The 19019-nt window shown below is 35.7% G+C and overlaps 2 protein-coding genes across 2 annotated transcripts; one reads left to right on the forward strand and one right to left on the reverse strand.

Annotated features, from left to right (window-relative positions):
• Positions 1–2413: 2413 nt before the first annotated feature.
• Positions 2414–12234, forward strand: LOC138318198 (acyl-coenzyme A amino acid N-acyltransferase 1-like). The gene is made up of 10 exons (XM_069260377.1): positions 2414–2880; positions 6261–6296; positions 6865–7158; positions 7468–7731; positions 8285–8454; positions 8794–8907; positions 9148–9236; positions 10682–10772; positions 10999–11200; positions 11675–12234. Exons 2-10 carry the CDS (start codon positions 6266–6268, stop codon positions 11776–11778), a joined length of 1359 nt encoding a protein of 452 aa, XP_069116478.1. The 5' UTR covers positions 2414–2880; positions 6261–6265; the 3' UTR covers positions 11779–12234.
• On the reverse strand, positions 12013–18892 carry LOC138318196 (mannan endo-1,4-beta-mannosidase-like). Its single transcript, XM_069260376.1, has 10 exons — positions 18786–18892; positions 18191–18281; positions 17688–17822; positions 17247–17345; positions 15784–15969; positions 14935–15138; positions 13703–14129; positions 13189–13342; positions 12820–12891; positions 12013–12270 (listed from the first exon to the last, which is right to left on the reverse strand). The coding sequence occupies exons 2-10, from the start codon at positions 18243–18245 to the stop codon at positions 12034–12036; spliced, it is 1569 nt and encodes a 522-aa protein (XP_069116477.1). The 5' UTR covers positions 18246–18281; positions 18786–18892; the 3' UTR covers positions 12013–12033.
• Between the last annotated feature and the right edge of the window lie 127 nt (positions 18893–19019).

Below are 19019 nucleotides of genomic sequence, written 5' to 3' on the forward strand. Positions count from 1 at the left end.
AAGTAACATTTACCATTTACCATGATATTTTCAGCAATGTTTCCATGGTAACAGAAAAAGTGCAAAAAATGAAAACCTAAAAATAGCAAAAGGTACTACCAGACCATTAAAAGAATGAGTCTATGAAGTTTCGTGGAAATATCTCTGCTGGTTTTAGAGTTATGCTCCGGAAATGAACCTGCTACAAAAAAATAGCAAAAGGTACTACCAGACCATTAAAAGAATGAGTCTATGGAGTTTCGTGGAAATATCTCTGCTGGTTTTAGAGTTATGCTCCGGAAATGAACCTGCTACAAAAATATGATATTTTCAGCAATGATTCTATGGTTACAGAAAAAAGCACAAAAAGTGAAAACCTAAAAATAGCAAAAGGCACTACTAGACCATAAGAACAATGTGTCTATGAAGTTTCATGGAAATATCTCTGCTGGTTTTAGAGTTGTGCTCCGGAAAACGACTCTTACACAAAAATCTGCCATTTTCAGCAATGTTTCCATGGTTACAGAAAAAAGTACAAAAAGTGAAAACCTTAAAATAGCAAAAGGCACTACTAGACCATAAGACTAATGTGCCTATGGAGTTCCATGCATATATCTCAACCGGTTTTCCAGTTATGCTGCGGAAACGAACCTGGTACAAAAATATGATATTTTCAGCAATGTTTCCATGGTTACGGAAAAAGTGCAAAAACTGAAAACCTAAAAATAGCAAAAGGCACTACTAGACCATAAGAACAATGTGTCTATGAAGTTTCATGGAATTATCTCTGCTGGTTTTAGAGTTGTGCTGCGGAAACGATTCTTACACAAAAATCTGCCATTTTCAGCAATGTTTCCATGCTTATGGAAAAAAGAACAAAAAGTGAAAACTTAAAATAGCAAAAGGCACTACTAGACCATAAGACCAATGTGTCTATGAAGTTTTGTGGAAATATCTCTTCTGGTGTTAGAGTTATGCTCCGGAAACGAACCTGGTACAAAAATATGAATTTTTCAGCAATGTTTCCATGGTTACGAAAAAATGAAAACCTAAAAATAGTAAAAGGCACTACTAGACCATAAGACCAATGTGTGTATGAAGTTTCGTGGAAATATCTCTACTGGTTTTAGAGTTATGCTCCGGAAACCATTCGTACGGACGGACGGACAGACGGACGGACGGACGGAACCCATTTGTATATCCCCCGCCAACTTCGTTGGGCGGGGGATAAAAATAAAAATGTAACGTAGAGTCCGATTATATAATAATCATATGGAATATAAAGAACTGACAAACTTACATCACAGTATCTCATACTTAAATGTTGATCAATTAAATGCTAATATGCAGATAATAAAATGCTTATACAAACGAACCACTCACATTTGCTGTTTAGGTAAAATAATGGCTGGAGTAACTGCACAAGTGGACATCTTCAGTGATACCATATTTGATACATCTCGCTCGAACAACATTATTTGCAAAAATGTCTCATGTTTACGCATATTTCATTAATTGAAAATCTACATAGACAAAGGCAATTACCACATGTTATTACCAAACAATATAATACTTAACAGTTACATGCATGATGACACTTTGCCACTATGACTTTAATACTGTTGCTGGTCATATGTAGAGTGGGTGTCCATATTTCGCCTTTTTTACTTGTTTTTCCCAAAGTAGATTTTTAATGTTTGTATAAGAGATACCATTCAAAGTTTAAATGAAATGTTCCTCATATTCTTACAAAATGTTATTACTTACATAAGTATAAATACTATATATTCTTTTTATGAATAGGGTAACAATATCTCCCGATTTCAGGTACCATTTTACGTAGGGTGTCCATATTTCAACATTTTGGTAAATAAAGACGATTTAAATGTAGAACTAAAATTTATATTAAGTAAATTGAGTGCACACACTGTCATTTGATTATTAAATAACCCATCAATTCAACACTGTGTGGAATCAGACACAATAAACTACATTTATACGACAGTTTTTACCAAGTCAATCTCTTTGATACCCCCACAGGAAGTTGTCGCCCCTCCTAAGAACTGTAGGCCTACTGGAAAAACGGTCCCGACTAACGATGTGGAATGTAATTTTATTTTTTGAATATTGTTATGAAGAGAATGTCATAATTGCCAAATTATCACTTGTTAGCATAAAAATGGCGAAATCAAGTTGGACCCCGGCGAAATATGGACACCCGCTATACTGCAGTATATATTGACTTGCACTTAATTCACAGTCATAACTTAAAGATGCTCCACCGCCGACAGAGCATTTAAATGATAGTCATCATTTGGACAATTATAGGTGTTTAATCGTGTATATATATGGCTAATTAATACAAAAAATAATATAAAATAATTTATTTCGCCTTATGGTGCATGCACAATCAGAACTTCATTCCATATAGGATATAGTGTCATTGAATTTTTTCGGGATGCAATTAATTATTTTTCATATTTTTAACTTGAAGTAAAATTAGAAGCTCAAACTTTTCAATGGTGGTAATGGTGTAAAGTAAGTTAATTTTGTAACTGAAGAAAAATACGAAATCGCCTGCTCCAGTTTTTGATAGTGAAAAAATACAATTTGTCAGCGGTGGAGCATCTTTAAAATAAATATACCATCGTCCCATTATATCGCTAAAGTATGCTAGAACACGAAAGAAAGTTGTTTTTAAATTTAGGAATCAAGTTACATGACTGTGACTATAGAAGTTATTTTTTTTAAATACCGGAATAAAGCAACCGTCTCCGGACCATTTAACAAAATTAGTGTAGAGACCGCCGGCTAATCTCTGCGAATGTGGATTATATTATCAGCCCCCTGGTCCCGTCACTCAGTCACAATTATGTGGTTTAATTGAAAAACTTACCTAAGGTAAGTATCCAATAAATCAGACAGATAATATAAGTCTGAATGTTGAATATTTGTTACCGCAGCAACACTGCAGGGCTCACGAGACTGAAAGGCCTTAATTCGGACGCGGAGCACGGATTGACAAAGTGACATACAGTATACCTCCTAAAGTGTTTACTGGTCAACCAACATAAGAAATCGGGCCTGTGTCATGCTTTTATTAATAACTATTGTTTAATATCAATGTATATTTGTTTATGGCACAGTTTATGCACGCAAAAGCACACGCGTGTACATGTTAGCAGACAAACGTTTATTGCAAAGGGGGATAACTCGACTGGCTAAGCCTAAGGCCAACGGATCGCAAAAAACTTGATGATTAAAGAGACATTCTCAATGTGTCGCAGAAAATAGTAATAATAATAATAAAAAACTGCGTCACATCATAACTGGAATATTCGCTAAAGGTGACATATATTGGACATTAAAAAAATCCACGATGAAGGCGCATGTAGCCTAATCACATGTACAAAATGTATGTGCACACCATATTAAATGTGGTGTTCAAGCTAAGGCCAAAAAAAATCCACTTTTCTACGATTTTTTTTTTTTTTTAAAGTCGGGATTTCGATCTCAGACTCCGGTTCTGGTCATCATTTTAGAGTGAAAAACACACACACACACACAAAGAGTGAAAGAAAAAAAATCTTCCCGTCCGACCGACCCTATTTTTTTGCCAATGTAACCCTAAACAGTCATACTTTTCTTTGGCTTACTGTAATGTTAAAAATTCTATAGAAGCTGCCCACAGCCCAATTTTCTTGAAACTTATATAATATCTAAAGTACTATTAGACGTACCTTTAAAATCACACTACTTTTTTCTTTTGTGATTTTAAAAAGACCCAAAGCGCCCGAATCCTTCGTACTCATTTTTAGCTCACCTGGCCCAAAGGGCCGGTGAGCTTATGTCATAGCGCGGCGTCCGTCGTCCGTCGTCCGTCCGTCCGTCCGTCCGTCAACATTTCCTTTAAATCGCTACTAGTCATATAGTTCTGCATGGATTGTAAGCAAATTTGGCCACAAACATCCTTGTGGGAGGGGGAACAGAACTTGTATAAATTTTGGCTCTGACCCCCCGGGGGCAGGAGGGGCGGGGCCCAATAGGGGAAATAGAGGTAAATCCTTTAAATCGATACTTGTCCCAGAGTTATGCATGGATTGTAACCAAATTTGGCCACAAACATCCTTGGGGGAAGGGGAACAGAACTTGTATAAATTTTGGCTCTGATCCCCCAGGGACAGGAGGGGGGGGCGGGGGGGGGGCCAATAGGGGAAATAGAGGTAAATCCTTTAAATCGCTACTTGTCATAGAGTTCTGAATGGAATGTAACCAAATTTGGCCACAAACATCCTTTGGGGAAGGGGAACAGAACTTGTATAAATTTTGGCTCTGGTCCCCCGGGGGCAGGAGGGGCGGGGTCCAATAGGGGAAATAGAGGTAAATCCTTAAAATCGCTACTAGTCATAGAGTTCTACATGAATTGTAACCAAATTCGGCCACAAACATCCTTGGGGGAAGGGGAACAGAACTTGTATAAATTTTGGCTCTGGCCCCACCGGGGGTTGGAGGGGAGGGGCCCAATATGGGAAATAGAGGTAAATTCTATAAATCGCTACTTGTCCTAGAGTTTTGCATGGATTGTAACCAAATTTGGCCACAAACATCCTTGGGGGAAGGGGAACAGAACTTGTATAAATTTTGGCTCTGATCCCCCGGGGGCAGGAGGGGCGGGGCCCAATAGTGGAAATAGAGGTAAATCCTTTAAATCGCTACTAGTCATAGAGTTCTGCATGAATTGTAACCAAATTTGGCCACAAACATCCTTTTTGGAAGGGGAACAGAACTTGTATAAATTTTGGCTCTGGCCCCCCAGGGGCAGGACAGGTGGGGCCCAATAGGGGAAATAGAGGTAAATCCTATAAATCAGCTTTTGTCCTAGAGTTTTGCTTGGATTGTGACCAAATTTGGCCAGAAACATCCTTGGGGGAAGGGGAACAGAAGTTGTATAAATTTTGGCTCTGACCCCCTGGGTGCAGGAGGGGTGTGGCCCATAAGGGGATTTAGAGGTTAATAATAAAATTCCTTCAGAAAAGAAACAATGAACCTGTATTCAGAACATTACTTGGCATTACAAACCATGTGAGCGATACAGGCCCTCTGGGCCTCTTGTCATTAAAATTACCTGCACAAACATACCAAAATAGGTCAGTCTTTGTTAAATATTTCGCATTTTTTATTCATAAATGATATGAGTAGATCGTGTACTTTATATATAAGTTATTTCTTTCAGATTTTTAACGGAAAATTTTGTTTGACGTAATAAATTTTACGAAAATTAACGCTTTTGTTCAAAAACGAAAACGAAACATTGCTCTTCATAATCTCATTTCACCTTGTTACGGGGTTTGTCCACAATTTTACCCCCAATTAAATAATACCCTCCTGACATTTTTCTGTGTAAATTAGTTTCGAAATTAAAATTCGGGAGAACAGTTTTTGTGTGACTTGAAAATAGAGAGTGCAGGTAGCAACGTACCACTTCTTTGTTAGTATGCCTAGCTAAACATTTCCAGTTTGTGATTCCACAGTCCAATGTAAGTGAAAATTAGTGTACAGTAATAATTTTAGATGCTAAATAACATGGCAAGACCTTCGAAATTATTGGTTGCCATGTTAACAAAACGGAGGCCTCTGATTGACTGAATTTTAAATAATGTCAGAATCAAGTGAAAATTGTTATAACATGGCATCCCTTTCAAAAATATTGCTTACCATGGAAACAAAATGGAAATCACTGATTGGTTGAAATTAAATATTTTCAGGGGTTATGAAGTATTCTGAATAACATGTTATCACTTTCAAAATGATTGGTTGTCATAGCAACAGAATGAAGACAGCTGATTGTTTGAATTATAGATATTATTACATGTAAGTGAAAATTGGTACATATGGGTTATGGGTTATGCCGAATGAGAAAATGTTATAAAGTGATACATATAACTTGTTTTTAAAAGCGTGGACAAAGCCGATAACATGCCAAAATTTTCGAGTAAACTCAATTATCCTCAATTTTTATCATTAAAATTTTTTTTGTTTTCTTGAAAATCAATTTGTAGTAAAATGAATTAGTAAATTTTACTATAAATGGTATAAAATAAAGAATGAAGTATCCTTGATTTAAGTAGTCATGGACCTATATATTTAACACATTTGAAACAAATCAGAGCGTGGCGGATTGGGTTACCTTTGATTCGATATTCGACTGAAACAAGTAAATTTTGCTGAAATAATTTTGCTTTGTGATATCTTTTATTGAAGAGAGGAATGTAATTTTTCAGAAGGTATGACGCTGTTGTCAAGACTGGCTCAGAAAGGTATTTTTACTTTTTATCTCAATGATACGCAATACGTATGTACGTGTATATATTATGTTTGCCATACAACCTATGGTAATATGCATATCTCCCACAAAGAAAACTAATCCAATTTGTGTTTGTGATACGTTTATTTGTTGTTGGAGACCAAATTACGTATCGCAAACTCCTCGTTCGAATTCATCAAACCTTTACACTCAGGGAATGACGCACGATGATTATAAATAAATCTCTGTTTCTTTGTGCACTTCGTACCACTCTTATCGTTTGCTACAGTTTGTGTCGATCACGATCTAGTTGGTCGTGATGATTCTGAAGATAGGAAAGGTAAAGGCATAACGAAAAAGCCGTACAGTCATTAACCTGCTTAAAAATTATTATGAAACAAGCTTGCTTATTTTATTGCTTATTTTTTCCATATTCAATGTCAACAAGTCTGAAATCAGAGGGAAAAAAACACCCTTAAATCAATTCGCATTAATTAAGAATGAGTTCAGTTAAGTCACTTATTTTGTACTTACATGCAAATTCGTGGACTCATTTATTGATATGGTTGTTTGGATTGCAGGCAGATTGGTTAGGTTGTTGCATTCTTATAAGAATAACTGCCAGACAAAATGGAGAAGACATGAAGTGAGACGCTCCCTTTGTGTAAAAATAACAGCAGAGTCGGACAACGTGCTGGTGGACGACAGATTGGCAGTACGCGTGCAAGGTTTGAATCACAGTGATGACGTCACCATCCAAGCCAACATTTGCGATGGTGATGATGTGCTCTTTACGTCGGCAGGATGTTTTCGAGCGGATGTCAATGGATGTGTTGACGTCACTAATCAAGAAAGTTTAGCAGGGAATTATACAGGTATAAGTCATTCATTGTTACTGAAGTACCTGACCCATAGTATAAGACGTTTATTGTTAAGCTCGAGAATGTGCTTACTATTTGTTTATCTTTAAAACTAGCGAAATTTAAATCACGACTTTACTCTGATCTCGACGAAAAGATCTATATTAAATAGTATTATAACTTGATTAAAAAAATATTATAAAAATCGGAATTAAGGTTAGAATCATGGCATTTTAAATATATTTGTGCATTATTGGAAGATTATTGAACGGAAACGTAAATATTGCCATATTCTACACCACCTATATATCTCTGCAAATGCAGGAGTCGACGCTATGGGGTTAATATGGAGTATGAATCAGGCTCCAGGACACAGACCCGGATTACGACCGGGAAAAAAAGACGTCTCTACACCGGAAGTCATCAGTCTGGCTGTATTTAATGGACACCACACCACCGACGACCTTGCTCAGAAAACACCACAACCCTTGTCAACCACGACAGTACAGCGCTGGTATAAAGCTAGGGATGTAGACATGATAGAGGTTGCACAGGGAGCGGTACGAGGTCGACTCTTCATTCCTCCAGGTTGGTTTTTTCACTAGCAATGGTATTTGACAGTTACAGTTAAATATGGAAAAGGGATTTTGCTTTTTGATACTTATTTGATAGAACGTTTAGCCTTTAGATGTGACATGATGCCGAAAGATGCTTGCCTGCCTTGTTTTGCATCTTATCGGAGCATTGGATTCTACCTAGTCCGTCTAGTTTGACTAAAACTACTGCTGTTAACACCATTGAATAATTGATATTAATATGAATCATAGTCGCATTTGTTCCATGAATGCTTTGATTTTGTTTGGTCAAGACATGTGCATACACAAATTCTACTTTAGCCTTCCTACAGGTCCAAATTCTAACTCCGGTGTTTCTATGTTATTTTCGATGTCGTCCTTTCTCTATTGTTCTATATTGGTGGTGCTCTCCTATTCCTGTGATGATTGGTATTTGTATCTTTGTGTCTGTTGCCTATCCTGCATGTCCAGATCTTTCCCATGGCGTTCTATGTTGACAGTCCGCTCCTATTCCTATGGTAATGGTTGTTTTTATCTTAATTTTGTGTCTGTTGCCTATCCAACAGGTCCCGGTCCTTACCCTGCTGTAATTGACATGTACGGGACTGGAGGTGGTCTCCTAGACACAAGAGCAGCTATGCTGGCCTCCAGAGGATTTGTTACTTTAGCCCTAGCTTATTTTGGTTACAACGACCTACCGAAGTCTTTTTGGGACCTAAACATCGGCTACTTCAAGGTACAGTTTTAACATCCGAATTTGTGAGTCATGATGTACCCGGCCTCGTCGCAATACACATGCTTTGAAGGAGGTATGCTAATTCAGATATACAAAATGCCTTTGTTTTTTGAAGTAAAAGCTCGTTAGGTATTTGATGATTCATCATTTTCACACAATATGAATAGTAAAGTACTTGAGAAAACAACAAATTAAAAAAAAAAATAGCTAAGAGCTTAAGTTTTCTTCTCCTATGAAAAGATCATGTTTTGTAAAGTATTTCTGCCTTACTGCATTAAGAGAAAAACCTAAGTATTTCTTATATGGTTGACTGAAGTTCATACATTGTTTCTGTTTCAGGAAGCAGTTGAGTTTCTCAGCAGTCATCCAAGTGTAATTCCAAATGGAATAGGCATTATAGGGCTGTCTAAGGGAGGAGAGTTGGCCCAGCTTATAGCATTACATTGCCCAAAGGTAACATATATATGTCTCTTGTTTTTTTCTTAATTTGATATGAATTTTGTAAGGAACATGAGTATGCATTTAATTTTTGGCGCTTATATAATTTGACCTTCAGCGAACAGGAATTACAGTAAAGGCATTAATGAGATAATATGTCAGATGGATGCAAGTAACAATATCCATGTCCGCGAAATCGTGAAAATTACGGTACCTTACATACCAATTAAGTTGTGTTTCCCTCATATCCCACAGGTGCGTGCTGTTGTCAGTATTAACGGTGTCCCCTGTCTCTCTATCGCCTCAATGAAGGACGGGAGTAAAACATTGGAAGTCCATGCTCCGTAAGTTATCAACCATGACAATGGGCAAAATCAACTGATTCTGTAATTTATCTAAAATCCATATCTTCAATATGCTTACATTATGAAGTTTCAAAGCAAAGCATATGGAAGATATCGATTATAATCAGATGCTGGTACCAAACATTTAACACTTAAAGCTAGGGAGGGGGTTCAATTCCATAAACGTCTGTCGGAAAATTTGTCCTGTACATGTTTATGTCCTGTACATGTTTATGTCCTGTACATGTTTATGTCCTGTACATGTTTATGTCCTGTACATGTTTATGTCCTGTACACGTTTATGTCCTGTACATGTTTATGTCCTGTACATGTTTATGTCCTGTACATGTTTATGTCCTTACATGTTTATGTCCTGTACATGTTTATGTCCTGTATATGTTTATGTCCTACATGTTTATGTCCTGTACATGTTTATGTCCTGTATATGTTTATGTCCTACATGTTTATGTCCTACATGTATTATGTCCTAATGTTTATGTTTATGTCCTACAGTTACATGTTTATGTCCTACATGTTTATGTCCTGTTATGTTTATGTCCTACATGTTTATGTCCTGTATATGTTTATGTCCTGTACATGTTTATGTCCTGTACATGTTTATGTCCTGTACATGTTTATGTCCTGTACATGTTTATGTCCTGTACATGTTTATGTCCCTACATGTTTATGTCCTGTATGTTTATGTCTTTTAATGTTTATGTCCTGTAATGTTTATTCCTGTAATGTTTATGTCCTGTAATGTTTATGTCCTACATGTTTATGTCCTAATGTTTATGTCTATATGTTTATGTCCTGTATATGTTTACATGTTTATGTCCTGTATATGTTTATGTTACATGTTTATGTCCGTATGTTATCCATATGTGTTTATGTCCTGTATATGTAATGTTTTATGTCCTGTACATGTTTATGTCCTGTATATGTTTATGTCCTGTACATGTTTATGTCCTGTACATGTTTATGTCCTGTATATGTTTATGTCCTACATGTTTATGTCCTGTATATGTTTATGTCCTGTACATGTTTATGTCCTGTACATGTTTATGTCCTGTACATGTTTATGTCCTGTATATGTTTATGTCCTGTATATGTTTATGTCCTACATGTTTATGTCCTGTATATGTTTATGTCCTGTACATGTTTATGTCCTACATGTTTATGTCCTGTATATGTTTATGTCCTGTATATGTTTATGTCCTACATGTTTATGTCCTGTACATGTTTATGTCCTACATGTTTATGTCCTGTATATGTTTATGTCCTGTACATGTTTATGTCCTACATGTTTATGTCCTGTACATGTTTATCTTATCTAGAATTTATTTCACTGTATTCGTTGTATGCAGGTGTCTTAAACAGTATAATTTGATCATATCTATTATATATCTATTAGTAGTTTTGTTCTCCGTTTTTTGTATTTTCAGAATGGATACATCTAATCTTGAATTCACTGACGAGGAATACGTGATATTTAAACACTGTATTGTTCCGAAGGAAAAAGCACCTTTTTTCCCTGTAAGAAATATATATGTGCAAACTTTATATCTTATTTATAAACATAATACAATTAACAAATTCAGATTATTTCATTCCGTAACTGATTACATGTACTACCATTAAATCTGAATAATAATGGGTTAATTTGATGGTATGGTTATGTCATGCTATTTCTTGACTAAGTTCACGTTACTGTCCTCATTTCATAGTTATCCTGTGTTATTATTATTTGTTGTTATATTAGTTGTGGGAAATCGATGCACATTTCCTGAATATATGCGGTACAGACGACCAGCTGACCGACTACCGTCTACAGGAACAACAGTATAAAAACTTTCCAGACGAACACAAGGATAAAATGGAGCTGGTTGTGTATAAAGGAGCGGGACATCTGATCGAACCACCTTACACACCTGTGACGTATCTTGCCTACCACAAAGTTTTCCGTGAGTAATTGCTGCTGGTGAATCTCTACTATGTCATAACCACTAAAATTACATACATGTACACCATTTTGATTTGACTCGTAGATATCGATGTTTTGATTGGCCTATCTTTGACTCGGACACTAAACTGATTTTTCGCTGCCAATAATGGTGTTTTCAGGTGATCACCATTGAATAAATGGTAACAAGACTTGAATTTCAGAATTATAACCTGGTTGCTAATTGTTAACGTCCTCTTAAGGTCAATGTATATTTAGAAGCAGATCCTTCTATAGATAAAAACGTCTTAATTTGTGTCGATAAAAACATCTATGTTATGCACATTAAAATAAACATATGTCAAGAGTAATTGATCAAAGAAAAACAGTCAAAAGGCAAAATTTTCGACAATATCTATATCAATTTTTTTCTAATCAGTGATCAAAAGCATCTCATTTAGTTTAATTTGGTGACTTACTCTGTTGTTTTATTCAGGTATGACATTCGTTATTGGTGGTGTACAACAACAGCATGCACGATCCCAAGAAGATGCTTGGCGAAGAATCCAGAGTTTCTTTCGAAAACACCTGATACCATAACTGTCGATGTAATAACATTAGGTGAATTCAAACGCACCTGAACCCTAAATAGTAACTACCAAGATTTTTTTCAGCATTTGTTGATGTTTCCTACACTATTGTATTGGGTGTCGATGTCACATGTTTCATCTGTTTACAACCAAGCAGCCGTATCTAGGGACGCTTTGTACAGGTTTAATAATTTTCATTGTCAGTCCCAAAGTGTGAAACTAATAAGTGGAATCAAACAATATACAGAGGAAGTATCTTAACTTTTTAATTCAAATTGATGGCAACAAGCCCGCCCTTTGATTGGTCATTTTTGGAACGAATCGAAGACACACCATGTTGCTCAGTTGACCAACCGCTGTCGTAAGCCCATGCCCATGCGCCCGAGTATCCATGGTTATAAGCGTATTGATATTGCTGTTGTGACGTCATACCGCCTCCTTTGTTTTGATTAAACTCAGCAATGACCACAGGTTTGTCTAGACCAAAGTCACTGAAGCTGTGCTGCAAGTCAAACATATAGGTGACGTAGTTCCTACATGCAATTGGTTATTATCGTGATAGTTAAAGAAACTCTATGGAGTAAATATACGATTTATCACGAATTGTGATTGAGTAATTTGCGAACATGATACTATCTTAAAGATTCAGTAAAAAGGGAAACTTATCATTATATTTTCATTTGAATTAAAATAGTTTTCCTGTTTAAATTCTACCGGTATTTGTAAATATAATCCATTGCTTTCAGTCGCAATATTTCTTTACTTGGACTTAAATTTGCGTTTTTGATGATGAGACGAATTGAAACTGTGATGTTAAGAAAATCTTAGTACTTCATTTTAGTAGATGTCATATTTCCACGATCAATTAAACAATTGTAAAAAGAGAGAAAAAGAAGGTGAAAGATGTGTTTTTGTATTTCTGTATAATACAGATGTAATAATGAATAAGAGGTTTTTTTTCAAATATGGAAATGTTAATTACATCTTTACCATTTAAACTGTATTACAGTGATGAATTATAACTAGATTTGTACAGGTGTTAGTATGTTACCTGGAAAGGAGACTGCCCATCATAGTGACCATTGAATGCGTATGTGTGTACAGTGTAAAATGTAAGTGTCCCCTGAAAGGAGAACAATTTTTAAGAAATTAACTATTAAATCATTAATTGTACAGTTATGTACATCTGCAAATAAATATGAAAATGATTAGAAATTCGCCAGTTTACAGTTAAATTCAATTCAATTGTCCTTAAATGATCTAGAAGAATGTTTATTATTTTACAAATTATCTTATAAAGTCGCCAAATAAAACGCCAAAGTTATTTACGTGCGTATACATGATATACAAGACTCTTGCCATATGGTACAATAATATAATATCTGATAATATATCTCCTGATGCACATGATTGTACCTACCCGCTGTTTTCCACCAGCCTTTCTAAGACACTCGTCTTTGTACAAATTGTGGAAGCCATAATTATCAGTGTTAGATTTTGGGTTCCAGGCTCCTACTGTCACCATAGCATTAGGGTCGGCCCTCTTGATGGCATCGGCCTGCCAGTTAATAAACCTACGCATATGGTAAAAACAAACTGAATCATAAGTACACCTCATATACACATTAAGTCTTATAACTACTAACATTTATATTCAAAAGTACATACAAAACGCTGCATTCAAAATGAAGTGTACTTGTGACAGAAAGAAGTTAACTACACCCAAATAATACCACACTTGATGGCATTGGACCAGGTGCTCCGGAAGTGTTATCGTCTTCTATAAGTAAATACCGTAGTGAGATATCATCTTCATGAAATTGGTGGCAATCTCAAAATGAGAGTTAAGATAATACATATTAAGAACCCGATTGTGTCTGAATATGTGTTCCTTCAAGTGATAGATAGAAAAATGCATCTAAACATGTACATACTTGGCAAATTCTTGGGCTGTGTATAATTTACCGGCCCATCCAGGTCCTTGATTGTTCAGTGGACGAGTGTCGAAGCACGGATCAGCATCGAACTCATTAGCTTTAAGTTCACCCTCTGGTTCGTTCATAATATCCCATCCACCGAGAGCTGGCTCATCTTTGAGAGCTTGAACCATTGGAATGAGTGCGTGATCGATGTAAGACTGAAGCTTGGATTGATCTTTTATGAGACCATTTAAACGATAATGGTAGTTTTGGTTGACGGCCGCATTCCAAAGCGTTGGGAATATCAAGATATTGTAGCGCCTTGCGGCTTGGAGATATTCTCGCATATCGCTGATGAAAGTGCCATCTCGGTCCATTCCAGTCACCATGCCGTTACTGTCGAACTGTGGCGATGTTTCACCCTCAATATGTATCCATGTTCCTGTTTATGACGTCAGTAACTGATAATTATACATGCATATTATACAATTATCAATATGTTTTCATGTAAATACAGTGATTTATTAACCCGAGGAATTGATCTGTAGTCAAATCACTTCGTCACGTGAGTTGTAGCTCGTTGTACTGTTTTGCTTCATTGACTTTTAGAACCATAGCATTGGTAGAAGTCTTAGACATCGTATCATTCCATACATGCATACAAAAAAAACCATTCTACTTAGGAACATCCATTAAATACCAACTGTTTGATAATAACGTTAAGGAGATACATATTCAAATGAATATACATGCAATTATGTTACACAGCATGTTTACTAAAAAGACTAAACTTTTTTGCTAATTGCGTTTGGCGACAGAAATTGTTTGACATCTTTTGCCATTGACGGCAATATCGCAATTGTGTAGGAACATTCACATTCAATATAAAAATAAGAGTAATTTGTGCCTTCTCGATATTCTAGGGACTACTATCACTGTTTAGATATCCACAGTTGCCATAGCAAAACTTAAGGCTATATGTGCGATGTACGCGATAGCAGATGAAACAGGTAGTTTGGTCCCTTGATGGTTTTTTGAAGTTCATCGTCGGTCACTGTAATCTTCATATGATCAAAGGAAGTCTCTGTAGAGACCTCTGATTGGTCAGGTTTTTTAGCCGCCTTCTATGATATAATCCGGGGATGTATATAACGACAGTGATGATAACCCCGACAAATCGCGGATGTAACAATTACACGTACGATGTTTGTATAACTTAACAAATTAAGTAAGTAACTAATACTTACTAATTGAGTTTCCGCCAGCACTGTGCACCTGTTGCAAAGCCTGTTCGAATTTACTCTTTCGCGAGGCGTACTGATGGTTGCCAAAATCATAGGCATATGATACCCAGGGTTGGTTTGTTCCAGATAGGAAGACCCGATGTCCGTCCATCATGAGGTGCGTCCCCTGTACGTATAACTTATGTGTGCCCGGGCTATGGGAGTGACCTGAAGAAGAATACTTTTCTCTTTGCATACTTAAATAAATCCAAAATGCATTTCACTATCGAGCACAAAACTTATTTAAAAGCAAATACTTGATTATATAGATTATTATTATGTGTTAGCTACATATGTTTAATAAACCAATAAGTGTCCTGTATGTTAATGTAGATTACGAATATTAATCTTATGCATTTCCCATTTGTTTAAAACTCAACATTTAGCAACATTTTTATTTCCCTATAGACAATGCTGCACAGATTGCGATATTATTGGAATGTTTTATATTTGTGGACCGTCTTTAAAGTTTCCTTTATTCAAAGGACATAAAGGTACATTTACATGTATATCTAGGATCTTATCCTGACATTTTATGAATGGAGTCGAATTTTATTGTTTTGCGAGCAATTGATAAAACTTTGACTCGATTTCATAGAATCAAACATTTCGAAAAATCTCAACTTAAAAATGTTTTGCTAGAACCCACCGGAGGCCGCCACTTTGTCACGGCATTTTCAAATCAATTCTATATTTAAACCCAGTGGCAAAATATTAAAAACTATTACATGAGCGAAGTCACGGGACATTAAGCCGATTATGTGATAAAACTTAAATATGCAACAAACAATGTATAATGATGAAAGTATTTACTTGCTGGCGGATGGGTGACGACAGGTGCATTGGTGTGAGCTGAAGATCCTGACATCTTACATACGAAATTGGACAGATCGTAGTGGGCGACGCACATCTTGTCACTCCACAGACCGTTCGGGTAGTTAGAATCATGTAGTGGCATCAACGCACATGCCTCTTCGTTATTATAGTTATCGGGTTCACCTGACACAGATATAATTTAAGACTGAGTTCATCTGAATACATAAGCCATAATTTCGTTCCGGTATTTCTTTAATGTAATGTAAAGTGAAGATCTAGAAGCGAGGTTGCAGCTGAAAACGTGAATACCACATTGTTCTGCACAATGACGCCGCCATTATGCGACACTATGTATGTCCATTGACTGTACATTGGTACATCTAATTAAGGCCTTTCCATCATCATTATTGGTAGTTGAGAGAAGTTCTATCGCCACAACCTGATGTCCATATCTATTGTATGCCTACAATTTCTGAGGACGATAAAAACTCGACTTTTTGCAGATGGATTTCAAGAACAAATGACGGTAACGAACCTAGAAGATATAAATGCATATCGTGTTTTATAGTTTGTGTAATCACAGTAGGATTGCAGTTAATAACACTTTATGTATTGCGGTGTAAAATTTAGAAAATGTTTCACTCACACATGATCTACTGGTAATTATCCGATTCGGGGACATTTTGTATATGACAAAAACCTTTTTCACTAATAAAAAAACATGGTCAAAATTCATTTAGGATTGTTAGTAATACTATAAAAATCATGTAGTTAACCTGTAAACAAGTAGGAAGAGTAATGTTTTATTACATTTTCTTGTAGTAAAAGCTTCACAGAGCTATTTTAATGTTCGTTCTGTACAGTATTCTTGAAATCATGGAAAGATGTGCAACTAGACATAGTAGGGTTGCAGAGGTGACAAGAAAATGATCTTTCCACAGCACTGGAGAACACTCTTACACAGCATCAATTTCACGATAATAATTATGAAGCTATGGAATAGTCGTCTACCTTAAGGTATTATCAGCACCCAACATAACATTGTTTTTTTTTTTTTTTTTTTAAATAGACTTCATAAGAATGATAAAATTATCACCTTAATGCATATTGATGCTTCTGGTGAACAGGAAGTTTTTATACACATCATGCGTATGCGATTCTTCCTCAGTAAGTTTTAGACCCTGTTTAAACTAGAGATTTTTATATGCTTGTATATCACTTCGTAGGTGTACTTGAACATAATTTAGTTGCTAAAAAGTGTCTATGCATCAGTCTTAAGCTTACTTCAAATTAAACATATTATTGTCGACTCATAGATTGGTGTGTTGTTTGTAAATTGGCAATATATGAAAAAAAAAAAAAAAAAAAAAAAATAAATAAAAATAAAGATGTATTTCAGTTTAATAAGTCCACAGAGTTCAGTACATATTTCTGTCACCAAATAACCATGCTAAACCTACCAGAATGGAAGTTGTTGTAAGTGAAGGCCGACCCATCTGTCCACCGGAAGTGACCTGTTGATTCTTTTTCCAGTCCGATCCAACAATAACGACCAGAATCTGAAAAGTGGCAAATAATTTAAACTCTGGATTTCTTTGGTATTTCTTATTTTCGATATTAATATCGAATTTCGGTGAAGGGGGTAGATATATCAGTTGCAAAACGCTCTCAATCTGGCTAAAGAAAGAAGAAAGGCCGCATGTGAAAAAAAAGTAGCCGACTATATCAATCATTATTACGTTAAATGTATATTATCAAATATCGTTGTAAATATTGAAAACTCTCGTTGTCTATTTACTTTTATGACATCTGATTGACATTAACTGCTCTGCATTAATAACAAATTTTGGTACATAACTTTTTAGATAGCTTGTTTTTACTTTTATTTTAAAGGCACATACGTTGCCGACACAGGTTGAACACATGCTGGTTCTCGGCGGCGGAATGGATGGACGCCAAATGGCCGCCATGTGTCTGACAGTAATGCTCTGCATCGTAGAAAGACTTCTTCTGGGTCACCAATTGATAGGTGGCTCCTGATAGGTGATGATAAGGAAAATGGATCATCCACAGGTATATCAATATAGAAATATCTATAAGGTCTTTGTTAATGAAAGAAATATATATACTTGTTCAATGAAAAAGACGCAATTTTAACTTACCCCATGTTAAATTTGATCTAGATTCAGAAAACGCTTTTTTTGCCGGAACACCTGAGTCTATTTTCCTGCTTCGCACAAATATACATAATTTGACTTATTATGTTCTTCTTGCGATGAACACTTAAGATACGTAAAATAAACCTTTAGTGTTATAGTACGTCAACAGATATTAACCATATTATCCTTTTAATAATTTTGAATCTGATTTCGGTATTACAGGTAATTAAAAGAGGATATCTCACCAAGAACATCCCCAATTAGTAAGGCCAACACTACAATCACCATACATCTGTCCATCTTAGAGCCTGTTAGAACCAGCGACTTCAGCTGGTCCTAATGTAACAAACAGTAGCAATGTTGCTTTATAATAATATGCCCAATGATAGATTTAACTATCACGCATTAAACATCAACACAATGACTGACTAATTCACATGAATTGCTTCGGTAGGGATAGACCACTAGTTCGGGTAAATACGCAAACACCATTATTAAAGCATTTTGAAAAAAAAATATAACCAGAGATTCGATTTCATTTACGATTTGCACATACATAACTATGTAATATATAGAAAAAATAGATGTGTACACTATTTGAAGAGAGGTGCATCCGAAAGCTGCAAAATAAAGTTCTAGCGTATTTGGACGAGATGCCAATTAACAAATATGATCTATATACTTTAAGTCGTTAACTTTTCCGATAAATATATACTTTGAAAAAGAGCGTTGACTTACAATCTTTATGTAACTTGTGTCGCGCAAATAATTATTATTAAAGCATTATTTTTATATATTTCTAGACAATGCCAAAAAATGAATCGCATTTATATAGCTTACCGTCTGGCGGTCGGCGGTGCCCAATATAGCTACTAGAATTAAACTTTACGTAACATTTCCATGTCAGAGATAATCTTATCAGTACTCATACTATCTAGACATTAACTAAAATTCGAACATGCCTTTGCGACATTAGATATTGTGGATGTATACATTTTGTATATCATAGTATGTATTTTGAGTTTCCCAAATATACGTTAAGTATCTGGAATAAATTCGTTACGGTAAGATTTA

This window comes from Argopecten irradians, chromosome 3 (assembly GCF_041381155.1).
Source record: "Argopecten irradians isolate NY chromosome 3, Ai_NY, whole genome shotgun sequence".
In the NCBI taxonomy this organism is placed as follows: domain Eukaryota; kingdom Metazoa; phylum Mollusca; class Bivalvia; order Pectinida; family Pectinidae; genus Argopecten; species Argopecten irradians.

Coding starts and splice junctions, on each gene's coding strand:
- LOC138318196 (XM_069260376.1), bottom strand. CDS start 18,245: ATGGACAGATGTATGGTGATTGTAGTGTTGGCCTTACTAATTGGGGAT. Junction 15,970..17,246: donor TTACAACAACTTCCATTCTG/GTAGGTTTAGCA, acceptor TATCTGTGTCAG/GTGAACCCGATAACTATAAT. Junction 12,271..12,819: donor ATGGGCAGTCTCCTTTCCAG/GTAACATACTAA, acceptor TTTGACTTGCAG/CACAGCTTCAGTGACTTTGG.
- LOC138318198 (XM_069260377.1), top strand. CDS start 6,266: ATGACGCTGTTGTCAAGACTGGCTCAGAAAG. Junction 8,908..9,147: donor TAGCATTACATTGCCCAAAG/GTAACATATATA, acceptor CATATCCCACAG/GTGCGTGCTGTTGTCAGTAT. Junction 11,201..11,674: donor TGCCTACCACAAAGTTTTCC/GTGAGTAATTGC, acceptor TGTTTTATTCAG/GTATGACATTCGTTATTGGT.